Source organism: Manihot esculenta, chromosome 7, assembly GCF_001659605.2.
Source record: "Manihot esculenta cultivar AM560-2 chromosome 7, M.esculenta_v8, whole genome shotgun sequence".
Classification (NCBI taxonomy): Eukaryota; Viridiplantae; Streptophyta; class Magnoliopsida; order Malpighiales; family Euphorbiaceae; genus Manihot; species Manihot esculenta.
This window is the reverse complement of record NC_035167.2, coordinates 32,895,158-32,920,548: the sequence shown is the minus strand read 5'-3', so window position 1 is coordinate 32,920,548 and position 25,391 is coordinate 32,895,158. Positions and strand designations below refer to the sequence as shown.

The 25,391-nt window shown below is 32.0% G+C and overlaps 5 protein-coding genes across 7 annotated transcripts; 4 read left to right on the top strand and 1 right to left on the bottom strand.

The window, feature by feature from the left end:
- Nucleotides 1–371: 371 nt before the first annotated feature.
- LOC110619267 (26S proteasome non-ATPase regulatory subunit 7 homolog A) lies at nt 372–3,518 on the top strand. The gene is made up of 7 exons (XM_021762583.2): nt 372–1,930; nt 2,123–2,215; nt 2,300–2,381; nt 2,566–2,660; nt 2,865–2,942; nt 3,076–3,134; nt 3,246–3,518. Exons 1-7 carry the CDS (start codon nt 1,744–1,746, stop codon nt 3,372–3,374), a joined length of 723 nt encoding a protein of 240 aa, XP_021618275.1. The 5' UTR covers nt 372–1,743; the 3' UTR covers nt 3,375–3,518.
- Nucleotides 3,519–5,467: 1,949 nt separating this feature from the next.
- Nucleotides 5,468–8,769, top strand: LOC110619265 (eukaryotic translation initiation factor 3 subunit F). Of its 2 annotated transcripts, XM_021762580.2 has the most exons (6): nt 5,471–5,774; nt 6,290–6,369; nt 6,796–7,025; nt 7,913–8,034; nt 8,107–8,220; nt 8,416–8,769. In XM_021762580.2, the coding sequence occupies exons 1-6, from the start codon at nt 5,547–5,549 to the stop codon at nt 8,503–8,505; spliced, it is 864 nt and encodes a 287-aa protein (XP_021618272.1). In that variant the 5' UTR covers nt 5,471–5,546; the 3' UTR covers nt 8,506–8,769. The 2 variants fall into 2 exon arrangements, with proteins under 2 accessions (XP_043814566.1, XP_021618272.1); XM_043958631.1 differs by lacking the exons at nt 8,107–8,220; nt 8,416–8,769 and having other exon boundaries at nt 5,468–5,774; nt 6,284–6,369; nt 7,913–8,076.
- Nucleotides 8,770–13,640: 4,871 nt separating this feature from the next.
- On the top strand, nt 13,641–15,404 carry LOC110618433 (WUSCHEL-related homeobox 7). Its single transcript, XM_021761563.2, has 2 exons — nt 13,641–14,959; nt 15,047–15,404. Exons 1-2 carry the CDS (start codon nt 14,614–14,616, stop codon nt 15,247–15,249), a joined length of 549 nt encoding a protein of 182 aa, XP_021617255.1. The 5' UTR covers nt 13,641–14,613; the 3' UTR covers nt 15,250–15,404.
- A 2,299-nt stretch (nt 15,405–17,703) lies between these two features.
- On the top strand, nt 17,704–21,669 carry LOC110619159 (26S proteasome non-ATPase regulatory subunit 7 homolog A). 2 transcript variants are annotated; one of them, XM_021762423.2, is made up of 10 exons: nt 17,704–18,037; nt 18,254–18,346; nt 18,431–18,512; nt 18,697–18,793; nt 18,996–19,071; nt 19,199–19,257; nt 19,369–19,491; nt 20,426–20,483; nt 20,593–20,678; nt 21,320–21,669. In XM_021762423.2, exons 1-10 carry the CDS (start codon nt 17,851–17,853, stop codon nt 21,389–21,391), a joined length of 933 nt encoding a protein of 310 aa, XP_021618115.1. In that variant the 5' UTR covers nt 17,704–17,850; the 3' UTR covers nt 21,392–21,669. The 2 variants fall into 2 exon arrangements, with proteins under 2 accessions (XP_021618115.1, XP_021618114.1); XM_021762422.2 differs by having other exon boundaries at nt 19,199–19,272.
- Nucleotides 21,670–23,229: 1,560 nt separating this feature from the next.
- Nucleotides 23,230–24,939, bottom strand: LOC110619226 (uncharacterized acetyltransferase At3g50280). Its single transcript, XM_021762524.2, has one exon. The coding sequence runs from the start codon at nt 24,838–24,840 to the stop codon at nt 23,371–23,373; it is 1,470 nt and encodes a 489-aa protein (XP_021618216.1). The 5' UTR covers nt 24,841–24,939; the 3' UTR covers nt 23,230–23,370.
- Nucleotides 24,940–25,391: the final 452 nt, after the last annotated feature.

Genomic DNA, 25,391 nt, shown 5'->3' with positions numbered 1-25,391 from the left:
GGAACAATTCAGCACAATAGAGCCAAAGTGGTAAGAGACAAAAATTCATTAATAAATAAGGTAGAAAGAAGATAGGACATCCTCGGGAATTGAAGGAAGTGGAAGCAACTTAGCCTAAATTTTAGACAGCTCTATTTTCTATTATGTTTCGTAACAGAAAAAAAAATTGAATGAATAGTTAGTTATTAACACTAACATATTTCTTAAATTTTCAGGTTATTTTTTCTTCTTATCATGTAATTTTAATTGTATTAAAAGTTTATAGAGTCAATTAAAAGAAGATATAAATTTAAAAAGCAAGCCAAGATCTGCTAAATTTAGTAGACGTTATAAGTCCAAATCTAAAAGGTGCTCCCGTTCTAAGGAATTCATGTGCCATGCAAGAATTGAACCTGTCAAAAACAATCCACCTTTACCGGCACCGCGCTCCCAGCCATTGCGAAGCCATCAACACCAAATCAAACTCGATTGTTATTTTTTCTGCTGTAATTAGAAACAACAGAGATAAAAGAAAATAAAAATCAGCAAGAGAAGAGGAGACCTGAAGGTCGAAGTCTTTTCCGCCGATGAACAAAATAAACACCCTTACTTCTAACGCTCTTTCTCTCTCTCCTTTCTACAATATATCATAATTTTCAGCTTATAAAGGATAAAGAGAAAGCTGAAGACTTAAATAAAAAGTGATGATAGTTGGCAAATGATAGAAGAGCCACATGACTTAAGAAAATACAATACAAGAAGCTGCCTCTCTTTTTGCTGGTCATGAGTTGTCTATTTCTCTCCAAAATCTCAAATTGGTGGCTTTATTGTCTTGTAGTTTATGTTCCCATGTCCTTAACAGAAGCTATTGCCCAACTTCTATTTCACTGACCTCTATCAATAGTCAACTAAACTCAGTATCTTTGTCTGTATTTCAGATCACAACCCTCCAACCCTAATCAGACAATCTCAACTTTGACTTTCACTTGTATCAATCTTCTCTTTTACCATTCATTTTGAAACTATTCTCTTCTTCTTCTTTTATTAATTAGGTTTAAAAACATTGCTTGGATTTTTCACTTTGTCCTAATTGTTTTGGACTTATTATGGCCAACTACTCTATTCTAATACTATATCCATAATCATCACAAACACTATATGCTAATTACTTTTACTATATCTCCAAAATTACCCTTTAAAAATTTATATAATTACGTAGCCAAAATTGGGACAAAAAATTTACATATTTAAAGGTATTAAGTGGCAACAGCACACTTTATAGAAAAGCACAAAGCAAAACCCTATATGTGCATATGTGTATCTAAGTAGATCAACTCAATGAAATAAAAATCCCTCTTCCAAATTTTCATACTCAAACAAAACCATTACAAAAAGAAAAGTTTCTTTCCATTGCAATTTCATCTTAGCTCCACAAACAAAATTTCATAAACAGAGCCACCCAGGGGCCCAATGTTTAAAATGGGCTCAATCTCGGCCCAAAATGCCTGACACTTCCAAAAATTGGGCTGCATCCAAATAAGGCCCAGTCATGAAAACATGGGCCCAAGAAACCATAAACCACCAACAGCCGAATCACAGAAGAGAAGAGCAAGCAAGTGAAAGCTGAAAAGCAAATAGAAAAAGATTTCGTGGGGAAGAAGCAACCGAACTCCAAAACCCATAATCCGAAATCCAGAGAATTGGGAGCAGATAGGTATTGAAACTTTTGAGTTTGGAGAGTTGAATCATCGACGAGAGGCAGGAATGGATGTGATAAAGACGCAGCAAATATCGTCGAGACCGATAGAGAAGGTAATAGTGCACCCACTGGTTCTCCTGAGTATCGTCGATAACTACAACAGAGTCGCTAAGGATACTCGCAAACGCGTTGTTGGTGTTTTGCTTGGTTCTTCTTTTAAAGGCGCCGTTGATGTCACTAACAGCTATGCAGGTACAACTCATTTTTCTCTTTCTGTTCAATTTCTAGATCTCTTTTGCTTTTGATCCCTCAATTTGTGTTTGAAAATTCTTTTGTGGGTTATAATGGGTTATAGATCATTGTGTGTAAATAATGCAATTGGGTTCTAATGTGGGAAAGAACTTTGTTTGAAGCTCATACAATATTTGAATTGTAATTTCTCAGTGCCCTTTGAAGAAGATGATAAGGACCCAAGCATCTGGTTTCTTGACCACAATTATCACGAGTCTATGTTTTCTATGTTCAAAAGAATAAATGGTATTGTCTCAGACAGTATTTTTTATATTGCATTTCTTTCTCTGGAGACTTTGATATTATGAAGATAGCAAATTGTTTTTTCAGCCAGGGAGCATGTGGTGGGTTGGTATAGTACAGGTCCAAAACTGAGGGAAAATGACCTGGATATTCATGGACTTCTTAATGAGTAAGATCATCACCTGCAATATATCGAGTTCTTCGACCTGTTTCTTGATCGAAATAGACCATCTCTGACTTGGACTCTCTGCCTCTTGGCAAAATAAATCTATTTTTAATTTGATCTTTTCTGCTCAGATTTGCTTTATTATTTATTTTGCTGCTTTATTATAAGTTTTTGTTTGCGGTTGCAGTTATGTTTCAAATCCTGTCTTGGTCATAATTGATGTCCAACCAGTGGAGCTGGGAATTCCCACAAAAACTTACTGTGCAGTCGAAGAGGAAAGAGGTAAGAATATGATTTCAGTAAAGTGAAGCGAAAATATCTATTTATTATGTTGGTTTTAAACGAGTTGTCATATGTAGAAAATGAGTCTGAAAAAGTGATGCAGCCGTTCTTTATTTATAATACTGCCTCCATGCATCACATATGCTTGGAGGTTAACTGATGGTATGTACTCTTGGGCATTAACTGATGGTTGTGGATGGTTATAAAATGCCACCCAGAAAAGCCAAAAGGTGTTTGTGCATGTGCCGTCAGAAATTGCTGCTCATGAAGTTGAGGAAATTGGTATGCCATTTGAAAAAAAAGTGTTTTTTTTTTTTTGTTTGTTGATAAAATAGAATGGAAATAGCTTCTATAGCATGCCAGTTCAACGTGATATTCTGTAACTGCTTTTAATTCCCTTGTGCTACTTTAACAGGAGTGGAACATTTGCTAAGGGATGTGAAGGACGCCTCTATTAGCACCCTCGCAACTGAGGTCTTGATTTTGAATGTTCTCAGTTTTTTCTCTTTCATTTCTCACTTCTGTGCGGATGTTTTTCAGCTCCTCCTTCTGGGAGGAACCTAAGTTTTCAGTTTGTCCATGCAGGTGTCTGGGAAACTCACTGTTTTGAAAGGGTTGGATGCTCGACTTAGAGAAATACGCAGTTATCTTGACCTTGTTATGGATGGAAAGCTACCACTAAACCATGAGATTTTGTACTATTTACTGGTCTAATTATGAGTTTTCAGAGTTGTTATATTTCCTTTTTTTTGTGTCCTTGTGTGCACACATGTACACATATATATTATGCCTGAAGCTATCCTTTCAATCTCTATTGGGAGAAGGGGAGAAAGGAAATAAAGAAGAAAATTTCAAATATCCATTTTAATCTTAGTTAGGAATCTGTGGCTGTGGACTTAATGTCCAAAGAAATTGAATTAATTTGTCTTTGATGTTTCGCTGAGTTTGATATCGTTTTGCTCTCAGTTGGAGGCTTTTCTTTGGTTGATAGGATTTATAGAAACTTAATGTGAAAGTTCTTCCTTTATAATAAGAGAAATAATGAAATTTGCATTGTTTGCATGTTGCAGAATTCTTCCAGAGTTAGGGTTAATATTTGCGTGTAACTGAATTCTTTTCCATTTTAATTTGGTTTTGGTTGCTCATGTTGTGGTTTTATTGCTTTATTGACATAGATTTTTATTTCAAATTTCTTATGTCCACATAGTCGCTCAAGGGACTTGTTGTTGTCGCAAACCCATGCATGCCTCAAATGTTCTGATATAAAATTGATTTTATTTATAAATAAATTTAATAATGGTTGTACTGAAATTTATATAAAATTAATTAAAATATATATAATAAATGGTTGAGATTAAAAATAAATAATAAATTTCAATTCTTATCAAAATTATTTTCATATAGATTCCAGCTTTACAAACTTATCCAAGAATATATAAATATGGAGAACAAAAAATCAAGGCATTGAGAGCATTTTATAAACTTTCCAATTAATATGAGAATTACAAGAGTGATGAAATCCCCGTATAAAAGTCAAATAAAAAAAATAAAATAAATTTATTTGTTTTCAATTTATTTTTATAAAAAACATTGACTAAAACATATATAAATAGATGGTCAACGTTTGGCAGTTTTTGGCAGCTCTTATCATCAAATCAAACAATTTATTGATCGGTTATTGACGATAGTAACCGTGCGGGATATTACTCACATGTAATTTTATTAATGCTTGTTTAAATTTATTTATTTATTAACAACAGCACATGAAATTTATTTTTAATAAAAATTATTTTAAATTTTCCATACTAATTCTGCAAAGACATATTGAAATAAAATTGATTACTCTACTTGAAAAAAAAAACCATTTAATCGTATGAGAAATTGTATAATTAATCAAGTAAATATTTTATATAAGCATTCTATGTAAAGTAATAAGGTAATAGAAACTTAATACCTAAATAATATAATTTTGAATATTTAATGTAAATTATTGTACATAAAAATTATTAATATATTTTATAATTTTATAAAAAAATCATTATTTAATTTATATGATATAAAAAATTTATTAGCTAATTTTTTTAATTATTAAAAATATATTAAAATGTATATAAAATTTTTAAAAAATAATTTATTTTATTTATTAAATATTATAATTTTATAAAATATTTATTATTTATTAATCGAATATATATATAACAACATTTGATAACTCACTGAAAATCATGGAGGAATCCTTCCATACAAGTTAGCAAAGGTTAATCATGGAGGAATCCTTCCATACAAGTTAGCAAAGGTTGATCGTGGATTATGAAAAAAAAGTACGCAAATATTAAATTATTAAAATTTAAATTAGATTTATTATAATAATATTTGAATTTATTGAGAATTTGATTAAAAATTAATTTAAATTATCTAAATTTAATTATTATTATTTAAATAAAATATAAAAATATTATAAATATTATTATAAAATATATTTTTTATATTAAATAAATTATTTATATACAAATATTCTATACATAAAATTAATTCAATTTAAATCTATAACAAATATTATTTTTTAAATTTAAATTCATATTAAATCTAATTATATCTATTTAAATTTATTTTATTAAGATTCTCTCGGTTTGAGTATTTAAAAATAACCTATCCGTTGCTAAGTAGACATGCACAAGAATATTGATGCAAGTATTGTAGTGGTTCTCTAAAATTATTAGGTAAAACATTGGACTTTTCTAAAAGCTCAGTTTGGGTAGTTCCGGCCCATTAATTCTTTATTCGTAGCCCAATAACAATAAAACAAAAACAACTGAAGCTTTCTCATCCCCTCCCTTACCAAAAACCCTAGTGCTCTGTCTCTCGCGGCTCCATCAAGATCGAAGAATGGCGGCGAGCGAGCACACTGTCCTTCAGTTATCCCCAACTTCATCCTCGTCGACCTTGTCGGCGAAGGTCCACCCTTTGGTGATCTTCAACATCTGCGATTGCTACGTGAGGCGGCCTGACCAGGCCGAGCGTGTCATTGGCACGCTTCTCGGATCCGTCCTATCAGATGGCACCGTCGACATTCGAAATTCATACGCTGTACCTCACAATGAATTCTCTGATCAGGTAATGGCTTCATTTTTTAAGATAATTATGGAATGTTTTTTTTTTTTTGTTGCTTGTGACTTGTAATGATGACTTCCAATTGAATGAAACGGTGTCTTCATAGCTAAAAAGTTTTGTAATCCATGTTTAGAGAGGTTTCCGTCATTGCTAATGCTTGTTTTACGCTAGTTTGAAAAGCTAGACTTATGAATGAATCCACAGAGGTGATACATGCTTAGCAGGAATCTAGAAGACTAGCTTAGTAAGTAGGAAAAATTTGAGGAATTTTACTAAATTTATGCTATTTGTAACTGAAATTTGGAATGTTGGATGAGACGCTGAAGAGCTTGAACACTTATGAGCTCTATTTTTCTTTTTTATCATTTAATTCTAGAACTTCAAATTTCTGACCAATCTGGTATGTGTGGAACCGACTACATGTTATTTAACGGATTGAAAAAAAATGGAGCTATGAGCATGAACTTCTCTTAAGTCTTTCCTCTTTTTCTCATCTTTCAATTATGTGTCAGCTGCAGGTTGCTCTAGATATTGATTACCATCATAATATGTTGCTGTCTCACCAGAAAGTGAACCCTAAGGAAGTTATTGTTGGATGGTATTTTTCATCTTCATCTTTGTTTGGTTTGTATTTTCATTGTTAATAAACTGCAATAGAAGGTTGTTGTTGCCTTGTAAACTCTAGTAATGAGTCTTACCATTCTATATTTTGTTGATGGTATTTTCATCTTCATTTTTGTTTGCTTTATATTTTCATTGTCAATAAACTGCAGCAGAAGGTTCTTTTTTCCTTGTAAACTCTAGTAATGAAATCTCTTTTTTTTTTTCTTTAATTTTGGTCATACTGTACTATATTTTGTTTGAATCACTGCATTTGATGAGGTTGGAAAGCCCTTCCCTAAGCTACCAAGCTATGGCTATGCAGCTTTTATGAAATATGAATATTTTCAAAATAAAATTTTATGTTTTCAGAAGTGTTTTGTAGACAGATGCTCCATTTTCATGCTTTAGTACTTGGTTTCAGGTATTCAACAGGATTAGGGGTCACTGGTGGAAGTGCATTGATCCATGAGTTCTATTCTAGAGAAGTTCCCAATCCCATTCATCTAACAGTGGATACAGGGTTCAGGAATGGAGGGGGTACCATTAAAGCGTATGTTTCTGTTAATTTGTCTCTTGGAGACCGTCAGCTTGCTGCACAATTTCAAGAAATTCCTGTTGATCTTCGCATGGTTGAAGCTGAGCGAGTTGGATGTATGTATATTCTGAAAATTTCTTTCTTCTACTAAAATTTTCACTTACAAATGTTATCCCTGTTCTACTCTGACTAGGAGTCTTAGGCTTTTGTGGTCTTGCATGTTTTCCCCCCTTTACTTTCATTATGCTTCTGTTGATGTTGGGCGAAGGCTTTGTGGTTAGGCAAGGCTCTTAATTGTTGCAGTAAGTTGGCTAACAAATTATGAAAGTAATTGTTGCAGTAATTTGGCTAACAAATTTGAGTTCCATATGTAGGTGTAGTTTATAATAGCCTGTGAAACTAGAATAATATATCTGTGTGTGTGTTTCTCTGGCTGCAGACTTTTCTATTGATTATAAGATTCCTTTTTGGTTGTTTTTCAATATGAAATATTCATCTTTCATAATGTAAAGATATCATTCTAATGCAACAGTTACTGGACTCTATTGATAAGGTCAAGCTAGGTTTTGATGGATGGCTTTAAACTCAATGATATGAATTTAAGTCTAGTCCAAATTATACAACTATAGACTTAAAATTCTGCCTTCTTTGTAGATGTTCATGCCTCACCCTTAAACAAGCTTCAGCCCGCTGGATCCAAGCCAACCAAACCTAATTTAAGTTAAATGTCAAGTTCATATCTCCCCATTTCAAATCCTTTTATCCCAAATCAAACTGTATTTAATTTATTTTCTTGTGTCTAAATTAGATTTATCTCGCTATAAGTATTTGCTGTTTCATTTTTTTTCTTTCAGTGATTGTTTTCATATCCAGTATTAGATGTTTTGGTTCTGTGCTATTGAATGTTGATAAAGCCAAAGATTTTAATGTTGCACGTATAAGATTGCATTTAGTGTCAGATGCAATGTTATTAAGGCTTTTTTTCTTTCTTTTATAACTGTAGTTGACATCCTTAAGACACCTATGGTTGATAAAATTCCAAGTGATTTGGAAGGAATGGAAGCTTCAATGCAGCGGCTACTAGCCTTAATTGATGATGTCTATAAATATGTTGATGATGTCGTGGTAAGATTTGGTGCCTCATTTAATTAATTCTTACCTTTTTGCCATGTGGGATAATATGATTGTTTTCCACAGGAAGGGCGTGCCGCAGCAGACAGTAGCGTAGGCCGGTTTATATCTGAAACTGTTGCTTCCCTTCCCAAACTTTCACCATCAGCCTTTGATAAGCTAGTGAATGATAGTCTTCAGGTAATGATGCAATGTTAGGTTGATCAGAATTACCAAAATTGAAAATTCTCTGATGATGGACCTAGTATTGTATGTAGATTATAATTATGGAGAGGTCATATCTTTGAATTTCTTGTTGTAGATTTGTAGTTACTTCATCATTAATGGCTTTTTTTGCTGACTTTTCTGGGTTTTGCTTTCACATGGTTCCTACAGGATCACTTACTCTTGCTATATTTGTCAAGCATCACAAGGACACAGCTGAGCTTAGCAGAAAAGTTGAACACAGCAGCTCAAATTCTGTAATTTCTATCCATTGGTTGAATTTGTGGGTCAAAGCATATCTAATTTTGGATGTTTTCACTGTTGTAACCCACACAAAGCTTGGGGAATCAGCCATTCATTCTGCCGGAGGCTTGTATTAATTTTGACTAGGTAAGTTGTGCTAAATTTTATCTGAAAGATTTGTTTTGCAATGGTTCAGTTACTGTATGCAAACATTATTCACTTTGGAAAGTTGAGGTTTAATCATGTAGTTTTGCACATCATTGCAAGAATGCTTTTGCTGCATTTTATATTCTCTATGAGGTGCGATTGTTTTACACCGTGTTTGGAGCAAATGAAATCCATAAATTCTGTCAAATTCGTTTCGAAATCCAAGTTTATTTGTTTTAAGTATAAGTGAAACTAGTCATTGCAGGAACTTGTACGTGTCATAATTGTGTATGCGTCTCCTTGTCTGAAATCCATCAATTTCAACTTACCAAAATAGCTACTTGTATATTTTGGTTATAGATTATTGGACTACATAGCCTTTTTGGGAAGAAAAGGTGTTGAGATAAATCTCAATAAACACGTCGTTTTTCTACATGAATAAACAATGACATCAAGACGATTTTGGTGTTCATTATTTTTTTTTTGGCCAAATGTTCAAATTCAAGTATCCTGGGAGGAATGTAATATAATCATGCATTTTTTATTTTACTTGCGGACCATTTTCTCGAAGTACTAATCTAGGGAGAGATTGCATTTGCTGTGGCAATTGGTTTGGTTGTGTTCGCAGCTTGCAATTGGTGGTTACAGTTTTAAGGTTTAGAGGAGTCGGTGAAAGTCTCTTTTAGTTTCAATTTTGATGTTAAATTGGATCGATGTGATTTTAATTCCAAATCCAAGAGCTGAACAGATTCCCGGTGAAGTAGTACTACTATATAAACTTAACTTTACCATCCCCCTGTTAACAGGGCAGTTATTTAGGAGACCAAATAAGGGGTTCAAGTGATGGAGCCAAGTCAAGTTTGAAAACTTTCGGAATTAGTTTGTAAAAATTTTTGAGCTCGAGTTTATTATTAATAAATTCAAGTTTTGGGAATTTAGAAAATAAGTTTTGAGTCAAATACATTTTATCGAACTGTAACTCATCGGGTTTGACTTATAATTTTAGTGAATTTGAAGTTTAAGATACTAAATTTTAAGATATTTATTAAAGAAATGAGATTGCAAATTTAACGAATCTGAGTTTGATTCATTTAGAGAACAAACTTAAGTCAAATTCAAATTTTATCATCAAGATAGGTCTAGTTTGTTGATTTGCAGATTTAGGCCTATGTTTAATGAAGGGAATCCAGGAAAAAGGTGAAAAGAAAAGATTGGATAACGATTTTTATATTATAATTGCATTTTTATTTTTTATTTTTTTTAGGCTGATTTCGATTTAAAATTGAATCAAATTAAAAATTAAAATTTTAGTATTTATAAAAGTGAATAAAAAAGATTTTGAATAAAAATTAAATTTAATCAAATTGATTTGATTCAATTTGATAAATTAGAATTTTTAATATTTTTAATAGATTTTTTATTTTTATAAATTTTTAATATTTTAAAATTTAATTGAAATGTTATAATTTTAATTATATTTAACTTTTAATATTATAAAAAATAATATACTATTATTAATCAATTTGATTATTTTTTTATTAAAATTGAATTAAATTGAAATAATTAAAATTTTTAAACTTAAAAATTAAATTGAATTAAAATAAATAAAAAATTAAATTAAAATTTTAAATTAATTGGATTGATGGATTTTTTCAATTTGAATTGCTGATTTTATCAAACATAAAATTGTTTTATTTTTAAAAATGTGTAACATGTACATAATGATATAATACAGATTATTGTTGTCCTTTTTTAACAAAATTTTATTAATCATATCATAGAAAATTTTAATATAGAAGATGTAAATTATTTCATATTAGGAGCTCTCCTCAATACATCCAACTTAGAATTTAAAAAAATTTAGAGCAACATGACCAACAAGTGGAATTTGCATAATTTTCTAAATCAAAATTTAATTTATTTTTACTTAAAAAAAATCAACAATCATAAATAAAATGACTATATTCGTATTAAGATAAAATAGCATCTATCACCGCTTTCAAATCAAGCGCAACATCACATTACCAAAGCTATAAGAATTAAGCCACAAGAGGGATTCACAATACAGATTATTGCTGTTATATCAGTAGAAATGCTTCAATTCCAAAATATTAGAATAAGCAAATGGCTTAAAACTTGGTGGAAGATATTTTAATAATAAAAAAAAACTTTAAGAACTATTATTACTACTACTATCAAATATCACACAAATTCATATTTTAAAAATTTTACAAATATTATTATAATTGTATATTTACTAATAATTAATAAATTATATATCATTCACATTAAATTTCAAATTCAATTATAAAATAATATATTTTACTGAAATTAAATTAAAAAAATTAAAGGATTAACATAATCAAATTAAAGAGGGAAATCTGCTCAACAAATACACAAGCAGCAGCTGCAGCAGCAGATTCCAGAATTTATTGAGTAAAAGAGCTGCCATGATTGAGCAATCAGAATGTTTTCTGTGATTGTCTTGCCATGATTGGTTGTTTCTTCCACCATCTCCGGGCCGTGTTTAGCCATCTAATTCCACTTATTACATTTAGTGGAAGACATGAGAAGAGGAGATTAGATTCCACAGCCTCTGCTGCTTCTCGTTACTCTGTTCAATGTCTTTTCTCTCTTCTTCTTTGTCTGAGCCACCTCTCTCTCTCTCTCTCTTGTTGTCCCTCTTGGCTGCTTTTTCTTTTGTCTGATAATTATTTTACCAAATCTTCACCCCTGCACTTTAGGGTGTAAGAAGCGATATTTTAATATCTAACGTGAAGTTGTAATTAAGAATAATTAATGTAAAAATTTTATTAATTAATCTTAACATTTTAAATTTTTTACAATATTTAATAGATAAAATTACTAAAAAAATCAATTATTAAATTTTTTAAAATATTAAAAATATTTTAATATATTTTTTAAAATTAAAAACTAACTAATGTAGTATATCAAATTGATCAAATAGTGATTTTTCAGACAAAAAGACAAGTAGAGATTATTCAAGTAAAGAAGCAAATGAAATAGCTAGGGGTTAGAACAATTCAGCACAATAGAGCCAAAGTGGTAAGAGACAAAAATTCATTAATAAATAAATAAGGTAGAAAGAAGATAGAACATCCTCGGGAATTGAAGGAAGTGGAAGCAACTTAGCCTAAATTTTAGACCTCTCCCTATTTTCTATTATATTTCATAACAGAAAAAAGAAAAAAAAAAAAAAGAATGAATAGTTAGTGATTAACACTAACATATTTCTTAAATTTTCAGGTTATTTTTTCTTTTTTTATCACGCTAACTTTAATTGTATTAAAAATTCATGGAATTAATTAAAAGAAAATATAAATTTAAAATGCAACCGAAATTTAACTCGGCAAATATTACAAATTCAAATTTAAAAACAATCAATCTCTATTAGTACCGTATCAATTTAAATGATAATCAACCGATCGGAAAGAGTAATTGAATTGATCAAAGTCTCGTAATGCTTTCGCTCACGAAACAAAAAAAAAAAAAGAACGAAAGGTACTAAAAGACAACACCCAATTGAAGCCGGTGGACTCCCAACGCAAGATGTCCATTGCCACTGTTTCCACAAGTGAAAAGTCGAAAAAGAGAAATAAACTGTTGAACCAAAAGAACAAGTATAAGTATGTTTAAAGAAAAATCACATATTATCAACATGTAAAACCAAACATGCAAACTCAGAAGTCAGACTACCGAGAAAGAAACAAGAGCAAAAAGAAACAGACCCTAAACTCTCGGCCATCGCAAAGCCATCACCACCTAATCAAATCCGACGTACATAAAAAAGGCTCAACCCGTCAATCGAAAGTAGGGGTGTAAATGAACTAAACCGTTCGTGAGTTATTTGAAGTTCGATTCAATAAAAGTTCGACCGAGTTCGACTCGATTTCTAAACGAACCAAGCTCGAGCTTAATTTTTAGGCTCGTTTAGTAAACGAGCCAAGTTTGAGCTCCATAGCATTCGGCTCGTTAAGACTCGTGAGCTCGGCTTATTTCTGAGTTCATAAGCAGGCTCGCGAATAGGTTCGTGAACAGTCTCGTTAAGCAAATTGAAATTACTATCATAAGAGAAATAAACTCAAACTCTGCATATACTTTAATGAGCCAAATCTAAATTTTTTAAAATTCAGCTCTATATAGTTTAGTTACACTCTTAAACTTGCATATATTTGGATTATTGAGATTTAAAAACTCATCTTTATAAGTTTACATGCTAATTTGTAGATATACTTATTTAGCTAAAATTATTTTAATTTTAAACTTATTAGTTTTAAACTAAAATTTATTATACATGTAAATAAATTAATTACTCGTGAATTATTCGAGACTCAGCTCGATTAAAACTCGACTCAGCTCGATAAAAGCTCGACTCGTCTAAGCTCGTTTGCTAAACGAGCCAAACTTGAACTTCTTAATACTCGGTTCGAGTTCGACATGAGTAAAGCTCGAATTCGGTTCGAGCTCGAAAAAATTTTAACGAACCAAGTTTGAGTTCTTTAAAGCTCGGCTCGGCTCGGTTCGTTTACACCCCTAACCGAAAACTAAATCTATATTTCATATTATCACATTAAGAGATAGGACACGATAAAACTCGCCGAAAGCATTGATTGCCGAACATATCGGTAAGGTTTTAAAATGTGACATTAATAAGTGAACACCTTTTCATGAACATAAAAAATCGTCTTGAGAAATAAGATCCAAAACTATTCAAAATAATATTCATATACAATAAACTCATTTTAACTTAAAAATAATAATAAAAATAAAAAAATAAAAACCAGTAGGAAAAGAGGAGACTTGAAGGTCGAAGCCCCTTCCCGCGGATGAACATTGTCGTTCTTTCTCGCTCTCCTTTCTCTGTCCTTTCTGCAATATATCATAATTTTCAGGTTACTAAAGGATCTTGAATTTGGAAAAAGCCAAGAGAAAGCTGAAGACTTAAAAAAAAAAAAGTGATGACAGTTGGCAAATGATAGAAGAGCCACATGACATAAGAAAATACAATACAAGAAGCTGCCTCTCTTTTTGCTGGTTATGAGTTGTCTATTTCTCTGCAAAATCTCAAATTGGTGGCTTTATTGTCTTGTAGTTTATGTTCCCACGTCCTTAAAAGAAGCTATTGCCCAACTTCTATTTCACTCACCTCTATCAATAGTCAACTAAACTCAGTATCTTTGTCTGTATTTCAGATCACAACCCTCCAACCCTAATCAGACAATCTCAACTTTGACTTTCACTTGTATCAATCTTCTCTTTTACCATTCATTTTGAAACTATTCTCTTCTTCTTTTATTAATCAGGTTTAAAAACATTGCTTGGATTTTTCACTTTGTCCTAATTGTTTTGGACTTATTATAGCCAACTACTCTACTATACCCATAATCATCACAAACACTATTTATCTCCAAAATTACCCTTTAAAAATTTATATAATTACGTAGCCAAAATTGGGACAAAAAATTTATATGTTTAAAGGTATTAAGTGGCAACAGCACACTTTATAGAAAAGCACAAAACAAAACCCTATATGTGCATATGTGTATCTCAGTAGATCAACTCAAAGAAATAAAAATTTCATTACAATAATCAACTATTCTAACTTAATTACTTCTTGTCTGCTCGCCAACCCATACGTTGAACAGTGTCAGCTTTTGCTCATCTCTCTCTCTTAACTGCACAAAAATCCGGGCACGATCAAATGCTAACAAAAACTAATATTCAATCTCTTCATAATCCCTAAAATCAAAGCAGATTGTAATAAACAAAGTTCTGATTCTGTAATCCTTAGATAAGTGCTCAAGGCAAAAAATTTATTAAAAAAATGGTAGAAAAATAAGGATATTGCCATGTATTCTATTATATATATGCACACGGTTTCTTATCTTTTGATCAGTTAGAAGCTCAGAGATAAAGTTCAGAGACTTCTACAAAGCATTTTTCAAGCTGAGAGATACTATGGAAGAGAGAATGTCAGGCTTTTGCATCACAAAAGCGAGAAATATTTCGAGTAATGGTAGCGGTGACAGTAATAGTGGTAATAAATGTGGACGTTGGAATCCTACGTCTGAACAAGTTAAAGTTCTGACTGACTTGTTCAGGTCCGGACTCCGAACTCCGAGCACTGACCAGATTCAGAAGATCTCTTCTCAGCTTAGTTTCTATGGAAAGATCGAAAGCAAGAATGTATTTTACTGGTTTCAAAACCATAAAGCTAGGGAACGGCAGAAGCGGCGGAGGGTTTTTGTCGACGATGAAGACATGATGATTCGTCGAGAAGACAATCTTTCAACGTCTGCAAGATGTAAGGACATTACTAGATTCTTACAGACAGCTTTCTTTAACTTGGGTTCTTTCTTTTTTGTCTGAAAATGAACTTATTTTTCTGCAGATTTTTCTGAGATAAATCAAGTTAATGAGCAAGAACGAGTGATCGAAACTCTAGAACTGTTCCCATTAAACTCATTCAGGGAAGGAGAATCAGACAAGCTTAGATTTCAATCAAATGAATGCAAGGAACCCACGCCATTTTCTTACACATTTGGAACAGAAATGGATCATCCACCATTGGATCTGCGATTAAGCTTCCTGTAAAACGATTTTTGCTAGGGTTTAGCATGAAGGGTAGGGATTAACAGAGACTGTAAGATCAAAAATGGTGGCTAAAAATCTTTTTAATTAGCAGTAATTGTTTTTAAATATTAGAAATGCTTCAACATTCTCCTCTGCATGCTCATAAAGACATTGTTTTATTTCTCTGTGTTTACTCTGTTGGATTTTTGCATTTCTATGAGTGCTTGGAAATTGGAATTTTCACTTCCTCTCATGAGAAATGTCTTCTTGAAATTAATGCATCTAAAATTAATTAAGAAAAATATGTATATTTTATATGGTTTTTGATGCCTAGGGTTTGCTTCCATCTTTGAAACCCATGTTCTGATCTCTGCACAGTCCTCCTTAGTCAACAAAGAAAATCAAATTATTTCAATTGGGTAATATTTAAAAAATAAAAATCAGTTCATCTATGAATATACAATGGGTATAGCATCTTTTTATTTATTTTTCCTTTTTTTTAATTATTAATTTACTGCTGCATTTCTTTCTTTCATATTCAAATTTGATGAATTATAATAACAAACAAAGTAGATTGATTAGAACTCAAATTTGAACAGCTTTATTCTCATGAAAAAAAGTTAGAATTATAACTTAGATTTTTTAAAACTGACAAAAATAGCAAGAAACTCTAGGGAAGAAATTCAAATGCTTATATATTAATTTGTCTAATTGATCAATTATATCATAAAATACAACACATTTTTATGATAAGTTAATGATTATATAAAATTTATAACTTAAATGTATATAAGTATTCTGATCGCAAATTTAGTTCGGTTGTAAATACATTAAATTGAATATCGGGAGATTTTAAGTTCAACCCTCTAAATCCATCTCTTATTAAAAAAAAAAAAAAACAAATATTGGGAGATGAATTTAAACCACTCTACTTGAAATGTTAAAAATTCTCATTTCTCTATCTTCTTGAAGCTCTAAAACAAAAGGGAAATGATGGCATGCCTAACATAGAAGCACTCTATAATCCTTTTGTAATTAAACAAATAATAAACATGCATGGTGATGTTGAGTTTCCTGAAGCATGGTCACCTTTCTCCTGCAAATGTAGCAAACCCTTGAATTAATTAAAATATATATTAAATTTGCTCACCTTTTTAAGTATGAAAGAGTGCAGAAAGTTCAAAAATGGTGGCTCAAAAGTTCACTTGCAAGCTTGCACCATGCAGCATGCAGCACTACCATGTGTTTTGTTTGCTTTTTGGACTCAAAGTCTTAGAACATTCTCCCTTACACATGGCAATCTTCTCATTTTACTTATCAACAAGAAAAGAAAAGAAAAGAAAAGAAAAGAGCCTACATCAGTTTCAATTGATTAACTATTCGTTTATTTATTTTTTTAGGATGATAAAGGGTTTAATTTTATAAAATAGAATGATGTTTTTGAAAAATTAGATAAAAATTAATTAATATTGACAAATACAAAACCTAAATTGAAACCTATTGGGTTTGTCCTATTTTCATTGAATTATACTTATAAATTAATCTCATCCCATTGATATAGATTAACTAAACTAACAATTCTCATACATAATTTAGTTGTTAGCCTTGAAATTTGATACAAACACTATTACTGCAGTCATTGAACTTGACAATCAATGGCTGAGATAAGCTTGATCAAGTAGGGTTTTGCTTCAATTCATGCTTGGGTTTTTTATATGTTTACATTTTATCAACTCTTCCATCTTTTCTTGAGCTTATACCTATCTACTTTATTATTATTGTAACGTATCTTCATCAATGAAAATAATTTATTTATTTTTTAGAAGAATACTTTGGTTATTTTAATAAAAATAATGTATGAAAAAATAAGAAATTAAAACCCCATTTGGAAAATTATATATATATCTATATAAAATTTTACCTAACACTAATTAATTTTTCCATTAAAATGTTAAATATTTTATTATTTATATAGTCTCTAAAATATAAAAAAATTTATTAATTAATTTATTACTTTTATAAAAAAATATCTATTAACTAATCCTTCCGTATCGAAGGTATCGTAAATTTTTTTTTAATATTTAACTGTTAAAATTAATAAAGAGACTAATTAATATATTTTTTAAAATTGATAGACTAGTTAGTAAATTTTTTCAAATCATAAAGACTAAATAATAATTTTTCCTTTAATTATAAATGAATCAAATCCCTATCCCAAATTTTCCTTCTCAAACAAAACCATTACAAAAAGAAAAGTTTCTTTCCATTGTAATTTCATCTTAGCTCCACAAACAAAATTTCATAAACAGAGCCAGCCAGGGACCCAATGTTTAAAATGGGCTCAATCTCGGCCCAAACATGATTGACCCTTTCCAAAATTTGGGCTTCATCCAAATAAGGCCCAGTCATGAAAACATGGGCCCAAGAAACCATAAACCACCAACAGCCCAATCACAGGAGAGAAGGGCAAGCAAGTGAAAGCTGAAAGGCAAATAGAAAAAGATTTCGTGGGGAAGAAGCAACCGAACTCCAAAATCCATAATCCGAAATCCAGAGAATTGGAAGCAGAAAGGTATTGAAAATTTTGAGTTTGGAGAGTTGAATCATCGACGAGAGGCAGTAATGGATGTGATAAAGACGCAGCAAATATCGGCGAGACCGATAGAGAAGGTAATAGTGCACCCACTGGTTCTCCTGAGTATCGTCGATAACTACAACAGAGTCGCTAAGGATACTCGCAAACGCGTTGTTGGTGTTTTGCTTGGTTCTTCTTTTAAAGGCGCCGTTGATGTCACTAACAGCTATGCAGGTACAACTCATTTTTCTCTCTGTTCAATTTCTAGATCTCTTTTGCTTTTGATCCCTCAATTTGTGTTTGAAAATTCTTTTGTGGGTTATAATGAGTTATAGATCATTGTGTGTAAATAATGGAATTGGGTTCTGTAGTTTGAGAGTCAATGATCATGCTAATGTGGGAAAGAACTTTGTTTGAAGCTCTTACAATATTTGAATTGTAATTTCTCAGTGCCATTTGAAGAAGATGATAAGGACCCAAGCATCTGGTTTCTTGACCACAATTATCACGAGTCTATGTTTTCTATGTTCAAAAGAATAAATGGTATTGTCTCAGACAATATTTTTTATATTGCATTTCTTTCTCTGGAGACTTTGATATTATGAAGATAGCAAATTGTTTTTTCAGCCAAGGAGCATGTGGTGGGTTGGTATAGTACAGGTCCAAAACTGAGGGAAAATGACCTGGATATTCATGGACTTCTTAATGAGTAAGATCATCACCTGCAATATATTGAGTTCTTCGACCTGTTTCTTGATCGAAATAGACCATCTCTGACTTGGACTCTCTGCCTCTTGGCAAAATAAATCTATTTTTAATTTGATATTTTCTGCTCCGATTTGCTTGATTATTTATTTTGCTGCTTTATTATAAGTTTTTGTTTGCGGTTGCAGTTATGTTCCAAATCCTGTCTTGGTCATAATTGATGTCCAACCAGTGGAGCTGGGAATTCCCACAAAAGCTTACTGTGCAGTCGAAGAGGTGAAAGAGGTAAGAATATGATTTCAGTAAAGTGAAGCAAAAATATCTATTTGTTCTGTTGGTTTTAAACGAGCTGTCATATGTAGGAAATGAGTCTGAAAAAGTTATGCAGCCATTCTTTATAATACTGCCTCCATGCATCACATATGCTTGGAGGTTAACTGATGGTATGTACTCTTGGGCATTAACTGATGGTTGTGTATGGTTATAGAATGCCACCCAGAAAAGCCAGAAGGTATTTGTGCATGTGCCGTCAGAAATTGCTGCTCATGAAGTTGAGGAAATTGGTATGCCATTTGAAAAAAATGTGTTTTTTTTTTGTTTATAAAATAGAATGGAAATAGCCTTCTATAGCATGCCAGTTCAACGTGATATTCTGTAACTGCTTTTAATTCCCTTGTGCTACTTTAACAGGTGTGGAACACTTGCTAAGGGATGTGAAGGACACCTCTATTAGCACCCTCGCAACTGAGGTCTTGATTTTGAATGTTCTCAGTTTTTTTTCTTTCATTTCTCACTTCTGTGCGGATGTTTTTCAGCTCCTCTTTCTGCGAGGAACCTAAGTTTTCAGTTTGTCCATGCAGGTGTCTGGGAAACTCACTGCTTTGAAAGGGTTGGATGCTCGACTTAGAGAAATACGCAGTTATCTTGACCTTGTTATTGATGGAAAGCTACCACTAAACCATGAGATTTTGTACCATTTACAGGTCTAATTATGAGTTTTCAAAGTTGTTATATTTCCTTTTTTTTATGTCCTTGTGTGCACACATGTACACATATATATTATGCCTGAAGCTATCCATTCAATCTCTATTGGGAGAAGGGGAGAAAGGAAATAAAGAAGAAAAATTTCAAGTATCCATTTTAACCTTAGTTAGGAATCTGTGGCTGTGGACTTAATGTCCAAAGAAATTGAATTAATTTGTCTTTGTTGTTCTGCTGAGTTTGATATCATTTTGCTCTCAGTTGGAGGCTTTTCTTTGCTTGATAGGATTTATAGAAACTTAATGTCAAAGTTCTTCCTTTATAATAAGAGAAATAATGAAATTTGCATTGTTTGCATGTTGCAGAATTCTTCCAGAGTTATGGTTAATATTTGCGTGTAACTGAATTCTTTTCCATTTTAATTTGGTTTTGGTTGCTCAATTATCTACATTATTTGTAATGGAATGCTTAGCAATTTCATTGTTGTCTCTTTCATAGCTCAAAATGGGATAATAGATGAGAGCATTGCTAATTTTAAAGGCTATGTACTCTCGAAAGTTGAATCATGTAGATCTTTGGAAATTTTCTTTGCATTTAATTGCTTCCACATTTATGTTGTGGTTTTATTGCTTCATTGACATAGATTTTTATTTCAAATTTCTTATGTCCACATAGTCGCTCAAGGGACTTGTTGTCGCAAACCCATGCATGCCTCAAATGTTCTGATGCTTGATGCACTGTGAACAGCAAATTTTACTGAAGTAAATGAAACAATGATTTCTGAAGTATTATTGTTTGTAGAACAAAAGAAAATCCATTATGAGCTTTACTCCACAAGTTTTTTTTGACCTTCATGTTATGCTTATCTCAATTCCTTGATTTATGAATTCAAAGATTGATGTTCTCACTTTGATTTTATTTGTCTCCATTTTGTAGGATGTATTCAATCTACTTCCAAACTTAAATGTGGCTGATTTAATCAAGGCTTTTGCTGGTATGGAAATTTAATGAAATGCTGGAAAAAATAATACCTTCTTTATTAGTTCTATTTTGCTGCTTTGTTTTTTTATTATTTATTTTTTTTATATTTCCAATATGTGCAGTGAAAACCAATGATATGATGTTAGTTGTCTATCTTTCTTCCCTCATCCGAAGTGTAATTGCTCTCCACAATTTGATCAACAACAAGGTGAGGACATTTTTATTAATATTCTTGAGAAAAAGTTGCTTATCTCAAGTTTGGTTCATTGGTTGATGTTGCAATGCTTCTAAATCATGGCCCAATTAATGGATAATGGTCCAAAGATTGCTGTCATGAGTTTCTTTAACCACTGCCTAATTATCATTCTGTTATGATGTTATAATTCGTTCAACTCCAGATAACTCATAAGTGGTTTAGTGGAATGGAGGCCTCATAAATACTGTAACATCAAGAGTTAGCATATCCTGCTATTGACTTCATGATGCATCTGCAGCTGCATCTTGATTTTGTTCATCTTTAATTTTTATTTCTTTAACACTCCTACTTGTTCCAAGGCTTGCTGCTTTTATACCCCCTTCTCTAGATTATGGTTTTGACATGGATTTCTGATCTCAAAGCATCTGTTCTTGACTTCGCAAACTCTTCTCTTCTAACCAAAGAAACCATAATGATTATTATTAGCATTCAGATCCTCGTGATTTTGTTATTCTGGTGAACTTAACGTCTGCCTTTGTTAAGGTCCAGCTAGCTCTTCAGCAATTTTAGTTGGACTGATTTTCCATTTTAGTCGTATGATTTTCTATTCTTCTACACAATGAAGAAAATACGAATTCACAATCTGATTTCAGATACTTAACAAAGAACATGAGAAAGCAGAAGACTCAAAATCTGTTGCTGTACCTGCTGCTGCTGGTAGCTAGAGATAAAGAGATTATTGGCCTCAATTTTCCATGCGGTCACATACCCTCTGGAGTTCTGACTATGTGGCTGTCTTTGTCTTGAGTCCTTCTGGCCTTGGAGAATCTTGGGTTTTTTTTTTTTTTTTTCAAGAAGATGAGTGGGAGGAATTGGTGGATGGATGTTTTAGTGTAAGCATTCCTCTAATTTGTGCTTCTTGTTGTGATTGGTTGAAATATTTGTTCTTGCAAATATTTGCCAAATGATATCTTAATGGTAAGTTTAAAGCTCATTCTTTGACATGAGAGTTTCCACAATTTGATTTCACGTTTTGAAGCCTACCCTCTAGCAGTGGACCTCTAAGGCTCAGTTACTTTATTTCTAATGCTACAGCAGGAAGCAAGAAAATTCTTTAATTTCTAAATTTATTATTTTAAATTTAAAATTTACTAGATTTATACATGAACTGAGCTGCTCATAAATTATTTAAGATTCATCTCAATAAAATCTAAATTAAAATAATTTAAATTTAAGTTCATTAATATTCTACTCACGTTTAAAAAGAGTTCATTCAAACTCTTTATAATTTTATTGAACAAACTAATCCAAGTGATCGTAATAGTGGATAAGTTTTAGATTTTTGTTATTTCTATACAGCAAGATTTTCTCGTTAAAAAAAAATTATTAGAAATTTTATAAAATCATGCGTGATTTTATTTTTTTAAATATGAAAATTTTATAAATTAAAAATAAAATAAATTTTTATATTTTAAATAAAAAATTCGATAAAAAGAATAAATTGAATTCAATTAAATTTTTATTCGCCTCCACTAATAAATAAAATATTGAGAAAATGAGACTTCCTCCAACACTGAAAGATAGTGATGAACTAGTTGAGTATTTGTCCACAATCTCATATTAGATTATTTGGGTCACTTTCACAAGTGGAATTAATCAGTGTTTACATGCCAAAAATTGATTTGTTGAATTATTTATTAGAATTAATAATACCAACACAAGTGGGTATCAAGCTGAAGGTTTTGGACTAAGGGATACAATTTCAATTAAGCTTTTTGTTCTTTTCTCATTAATTTCCAATTTGGTATGCTAAAAACATCCACTTCACTCTTTTTTTTTTCCTTTTTTTGTGTGCAGTTCAAATCTGTCCACTCAGTTTCATAAATATAAATTTTGTTCAAAATATGCTAATTAAATTATTTTTATATTGCATGATTATGATTTTTAATTAATTGAATAATTATTTGAAATTTAAATAACCATACTACACATATAGCTTCATAAGTTTATTTTAAAAAAATTGACTAAAAAATATATAAATAGATGGTCAACGTTTGGCAGCACTTATCATCAAATCAAACAATTTATTGATCGGTTATTGACCATAGTACCCGTGCGGGATATTACTCACGTGTCATTTTATTAATGCTTGTTTAAATTTATTTATTTATTTATTAACAACAGCACATGAAATTTATTTTTAATAAAAATTATTTTAAATTTTCCATACTAATTCTGAAAAGACGCATTGGAATAAAATTGATTGCTCTACTTGCAAAAAAATACCATTTAATAGTATGAGAAATTGTATAATTAATCAAGCAAATATTTTATATAAGCATTCTACGTAAAGTAATAAGGTAATAAAATTTTTAAAAATATTTTTATGTATTTTTTAAAATTAACAGGACAACAATACTGTGTGTAATATTTTAATTTAAAACTTTTAACAAAATTATATTAAAAATTAAAATTTTATATTTTAAAAAATATTATTTATCTTTGTCTTATCTTTTTAACCACCTAGCTCAATATAGTAATATCATGATGATGGAACACCAACTTGAGGAATATTTAGGCAAAGGCAATAATATTACTAGAAAAATATGTCACAAAATTACAAAACATGAAATTAGTCACCAGAAAATCATCCACGTCACAAAAACTTTGTCGTCATCGTGATCACCGTTGATCCAACATCAGCTTAGTTAGATACATATTGCATGAATTCATCGTCACACTCAATCCCAGCCATTGTTTCAGGCGACAAAATCACCTCCAGATCCACGCTGCCGCCGCCTTCTCGTCCAGGAAATGCCGAGATCTTACCGTCAAACTTGTTGGCCGTACCACTCCTAACGGCCAAAGGTCGGCCCCACCCAAAATCATTATCGTACATTGGAAATCTAGGCGAGCTACCCATGGTCATTGATGCACCATCAAAGTTCCCCAACGGGAAACACCGTGGATTCTCCTCCCAATTCTCCACAAAACGACGTACCATTTCGTCGTTGTGAGCAATCACGTTCTTATTTAATTGTTCGGCACACCAGCGCAGATCCTGAGATAACACGTCGCCGGCTGATGCGTAAGTGGGTATGCTTTGAATTGCGTTTCCGAAATAAAGTGGATCCAGTTTCGGGTTCAACCGGTGCCGGCAATTCACCGCCATTCTAAAGGTCGTCGTTTTATCCGGGCTCAGCTTCCTCGCCCGCGTCACTGCCTTCCACAGCAGCGCGCACAATGATTGAAAAGAAGAAATCTCTGCTGTTGCTGCTGCTGGTGGAGTTTTGTTGGACTCCATTTCTTGAGGTTTCGAAACGGCGTTCTTGAACAAGTTTTCAAGAATTGTAGTCATCGTCTTCCCGTTGATTTGATTATATAAAAGATCATTACTTTGTTTACCCATTAATTCGACAGTGTCAATGCCTGAATTCTGAATCCATTTCTTGTTGTTAGCTCTGGCTTTGAGCTTCAAAATTGCTTCTCTGGTAAAGCTGAAGATTCTTTCACTTAATGGTTCGTTTTCATCAAACGTGACCTTGGGGCCACCTTCAGGGACTTGAAGCACCGCCGGAGATATCAGCACCGAGTTCCTTGAAAAATCAGGCAGTCGCCAGATTTTCTTAATTCCTCTAGAAATATCAGCGAAGGTGTTAAAGAAGTTCCAGAAGGAAGTTCCATCTGTGACAGAATGGTTCAAGGCACAGCCAATGAAAACCCCATCTGCTAGCTCCGTCACCTGAACGGCCAAAATTGGCTTAAAGTGTCCATCGTAACTAACAGTACGATCAAAAGCAAAGAAGCTCTTGACGCACTCCGGCACATGAACTGGTGAAAGAATATCGCGAATGGAGAGATGGGTAGCAGTGGCGTGCAGGAAATCAACCCCTGCGTCGTTGCAGGTGATGTAAATGTCGCCACTGGGGTCTGTTTTGAAGCGACCAGCGAGTGGAGGGAAGTGAGAAAGTGTTTGAGAGAGAGAATTCTTAAGAAGGGAAACAAGGGATTCAATTGGAATTGAAGGACGAGTGAAGAGACAACCCTTTTGAATATAGTGACAAGAGAGCATAGGAAGGTCAGAGACTGAAAGCTTGAGGTCTTCCATGGTGGATTTCTGGTCTGGGAAGACAGTGCATTTTGAGATCAGAGTTAGAGATGGAGCAGAAGGCATTTTTTTTGCGAAGAAATTGAGTGGCGTCTCTGTTATCTTTCTCACTCTCTCGCTCGCTTTTTGTATGTAAATTTGCTAGTGATGATGGGAAGGGAAGTGAGACGGGTATTTATAGGGAAGGGTCTTGGATTGGGTTCATGCATTTGGAGGAATTTTGAGATTTTCTCTCATTTGCTTTTATCATTAAATTAGTGAGCTCTACGGGGTTAATGCTAATATTTTTTATTTGATAATCAATCAATTAGTGGGTGTTGAGTTAATTAGTGGGTGTTGAGTTTAGTGGTAAAATTCGCAAGAATTTAAATTTAATTTTAAAAGACTATTTTAAATTTAAATATTAAAAGTTATCAAGAAAAATTAAGTTGTAAAGTAAAAAATTATGGGTCAAAATATATATTCGATCTTATTATAAAGTAAAATGCAAAGGACATGAACTAAATCTTTTGAAAGAAAAGAAAAGAAAAGAAAAACTAGATTTTTATGAATCTGATATGATTCTTCTGAAATTAAAATAGAAGAAAGAAGAAGAAGAGGAGGATAATCAACCTTGT

Coding starts and splice junctions, on each gene's coding strand:
- LOC110619267 (XM_021762583.2), top strand. CDS start 1,744: ATGGATGTGATAAAGACGCAGCAAATATCGTCGAGACCGATAGAGAAG. Junction 2,943..3,075: donor TCATGAAGTTGAGGAAATTG/GTATGCCATTTG, acceptor CTACTTTAACAG/GAGTGGAACATTTGCTAAGG. Junction 3,135..3,245: donor TTAGCACCCTCGCAACTGAG/GTCTTGATTTTG, acceptor TTGTCCATGCAG/GTGTCTGGGAAACTCACTGT.
- LOC110619265 (XM_021762580.2), top strand. CDS start 5,547: ATGGCGGCGAGCGAGCACACTGTCCTTCAGTTATCCCCAACTTCATCC. Junction 6,370..6,795: donor AAGGAAGTTATTGTTGGATG/GTATTTTTCATC, acceptor ACTTGGTTTCAG/GTATTCAACAGGATTAGGGG. Junction 8,221..8,415: donor TAGTGAATGATAGTCTTCAG/GTAATGATGCAA, acceptor TGGTTCCTACAG/GATCACTTACTCTTGCTATA.
- LOC110618433 (XM_021761563.2), top strand. CDS start 14,614: ATGGAAGAGAGAATGTCAGGCTTTTGCATCACAAAAGCGAGAAATATT. Junction 14,960..15,046: donor TCTTTCAACGTCTGCAAGAT/GTAAGGACATTA, acceptor ATTTTTCTGCAG/ATTTTTCTGAGATAAATCAA.
- LOC110619159 (XM_021762422.2), top strand. CDS start 17,851: ATGGATGTGATAAAGACGCAGCAAATATCGGCGAGACCGATAGAGAAG. Junction 18,038..18,253: donor TGTCACTAACAGCTATGCAG/GTACAACTCATT, acceptor GTAATTTCTCAG/TGCCATTTGAAGAAGATGAT. Junction 20,484..20,592: donor TTTAATCAAGGCTTTTGCTG/GTATGGAAATTT, acceptor CAATATGTGCAG/TGAAAACCAATGATATGATG.
- LOC110619226 (XM_021762524.2), bottom strand. CDS start 24,840: ATGCCTTCTGCTCCATCTCTAACTCTGATCTCAAAATGCACTGTCTTC.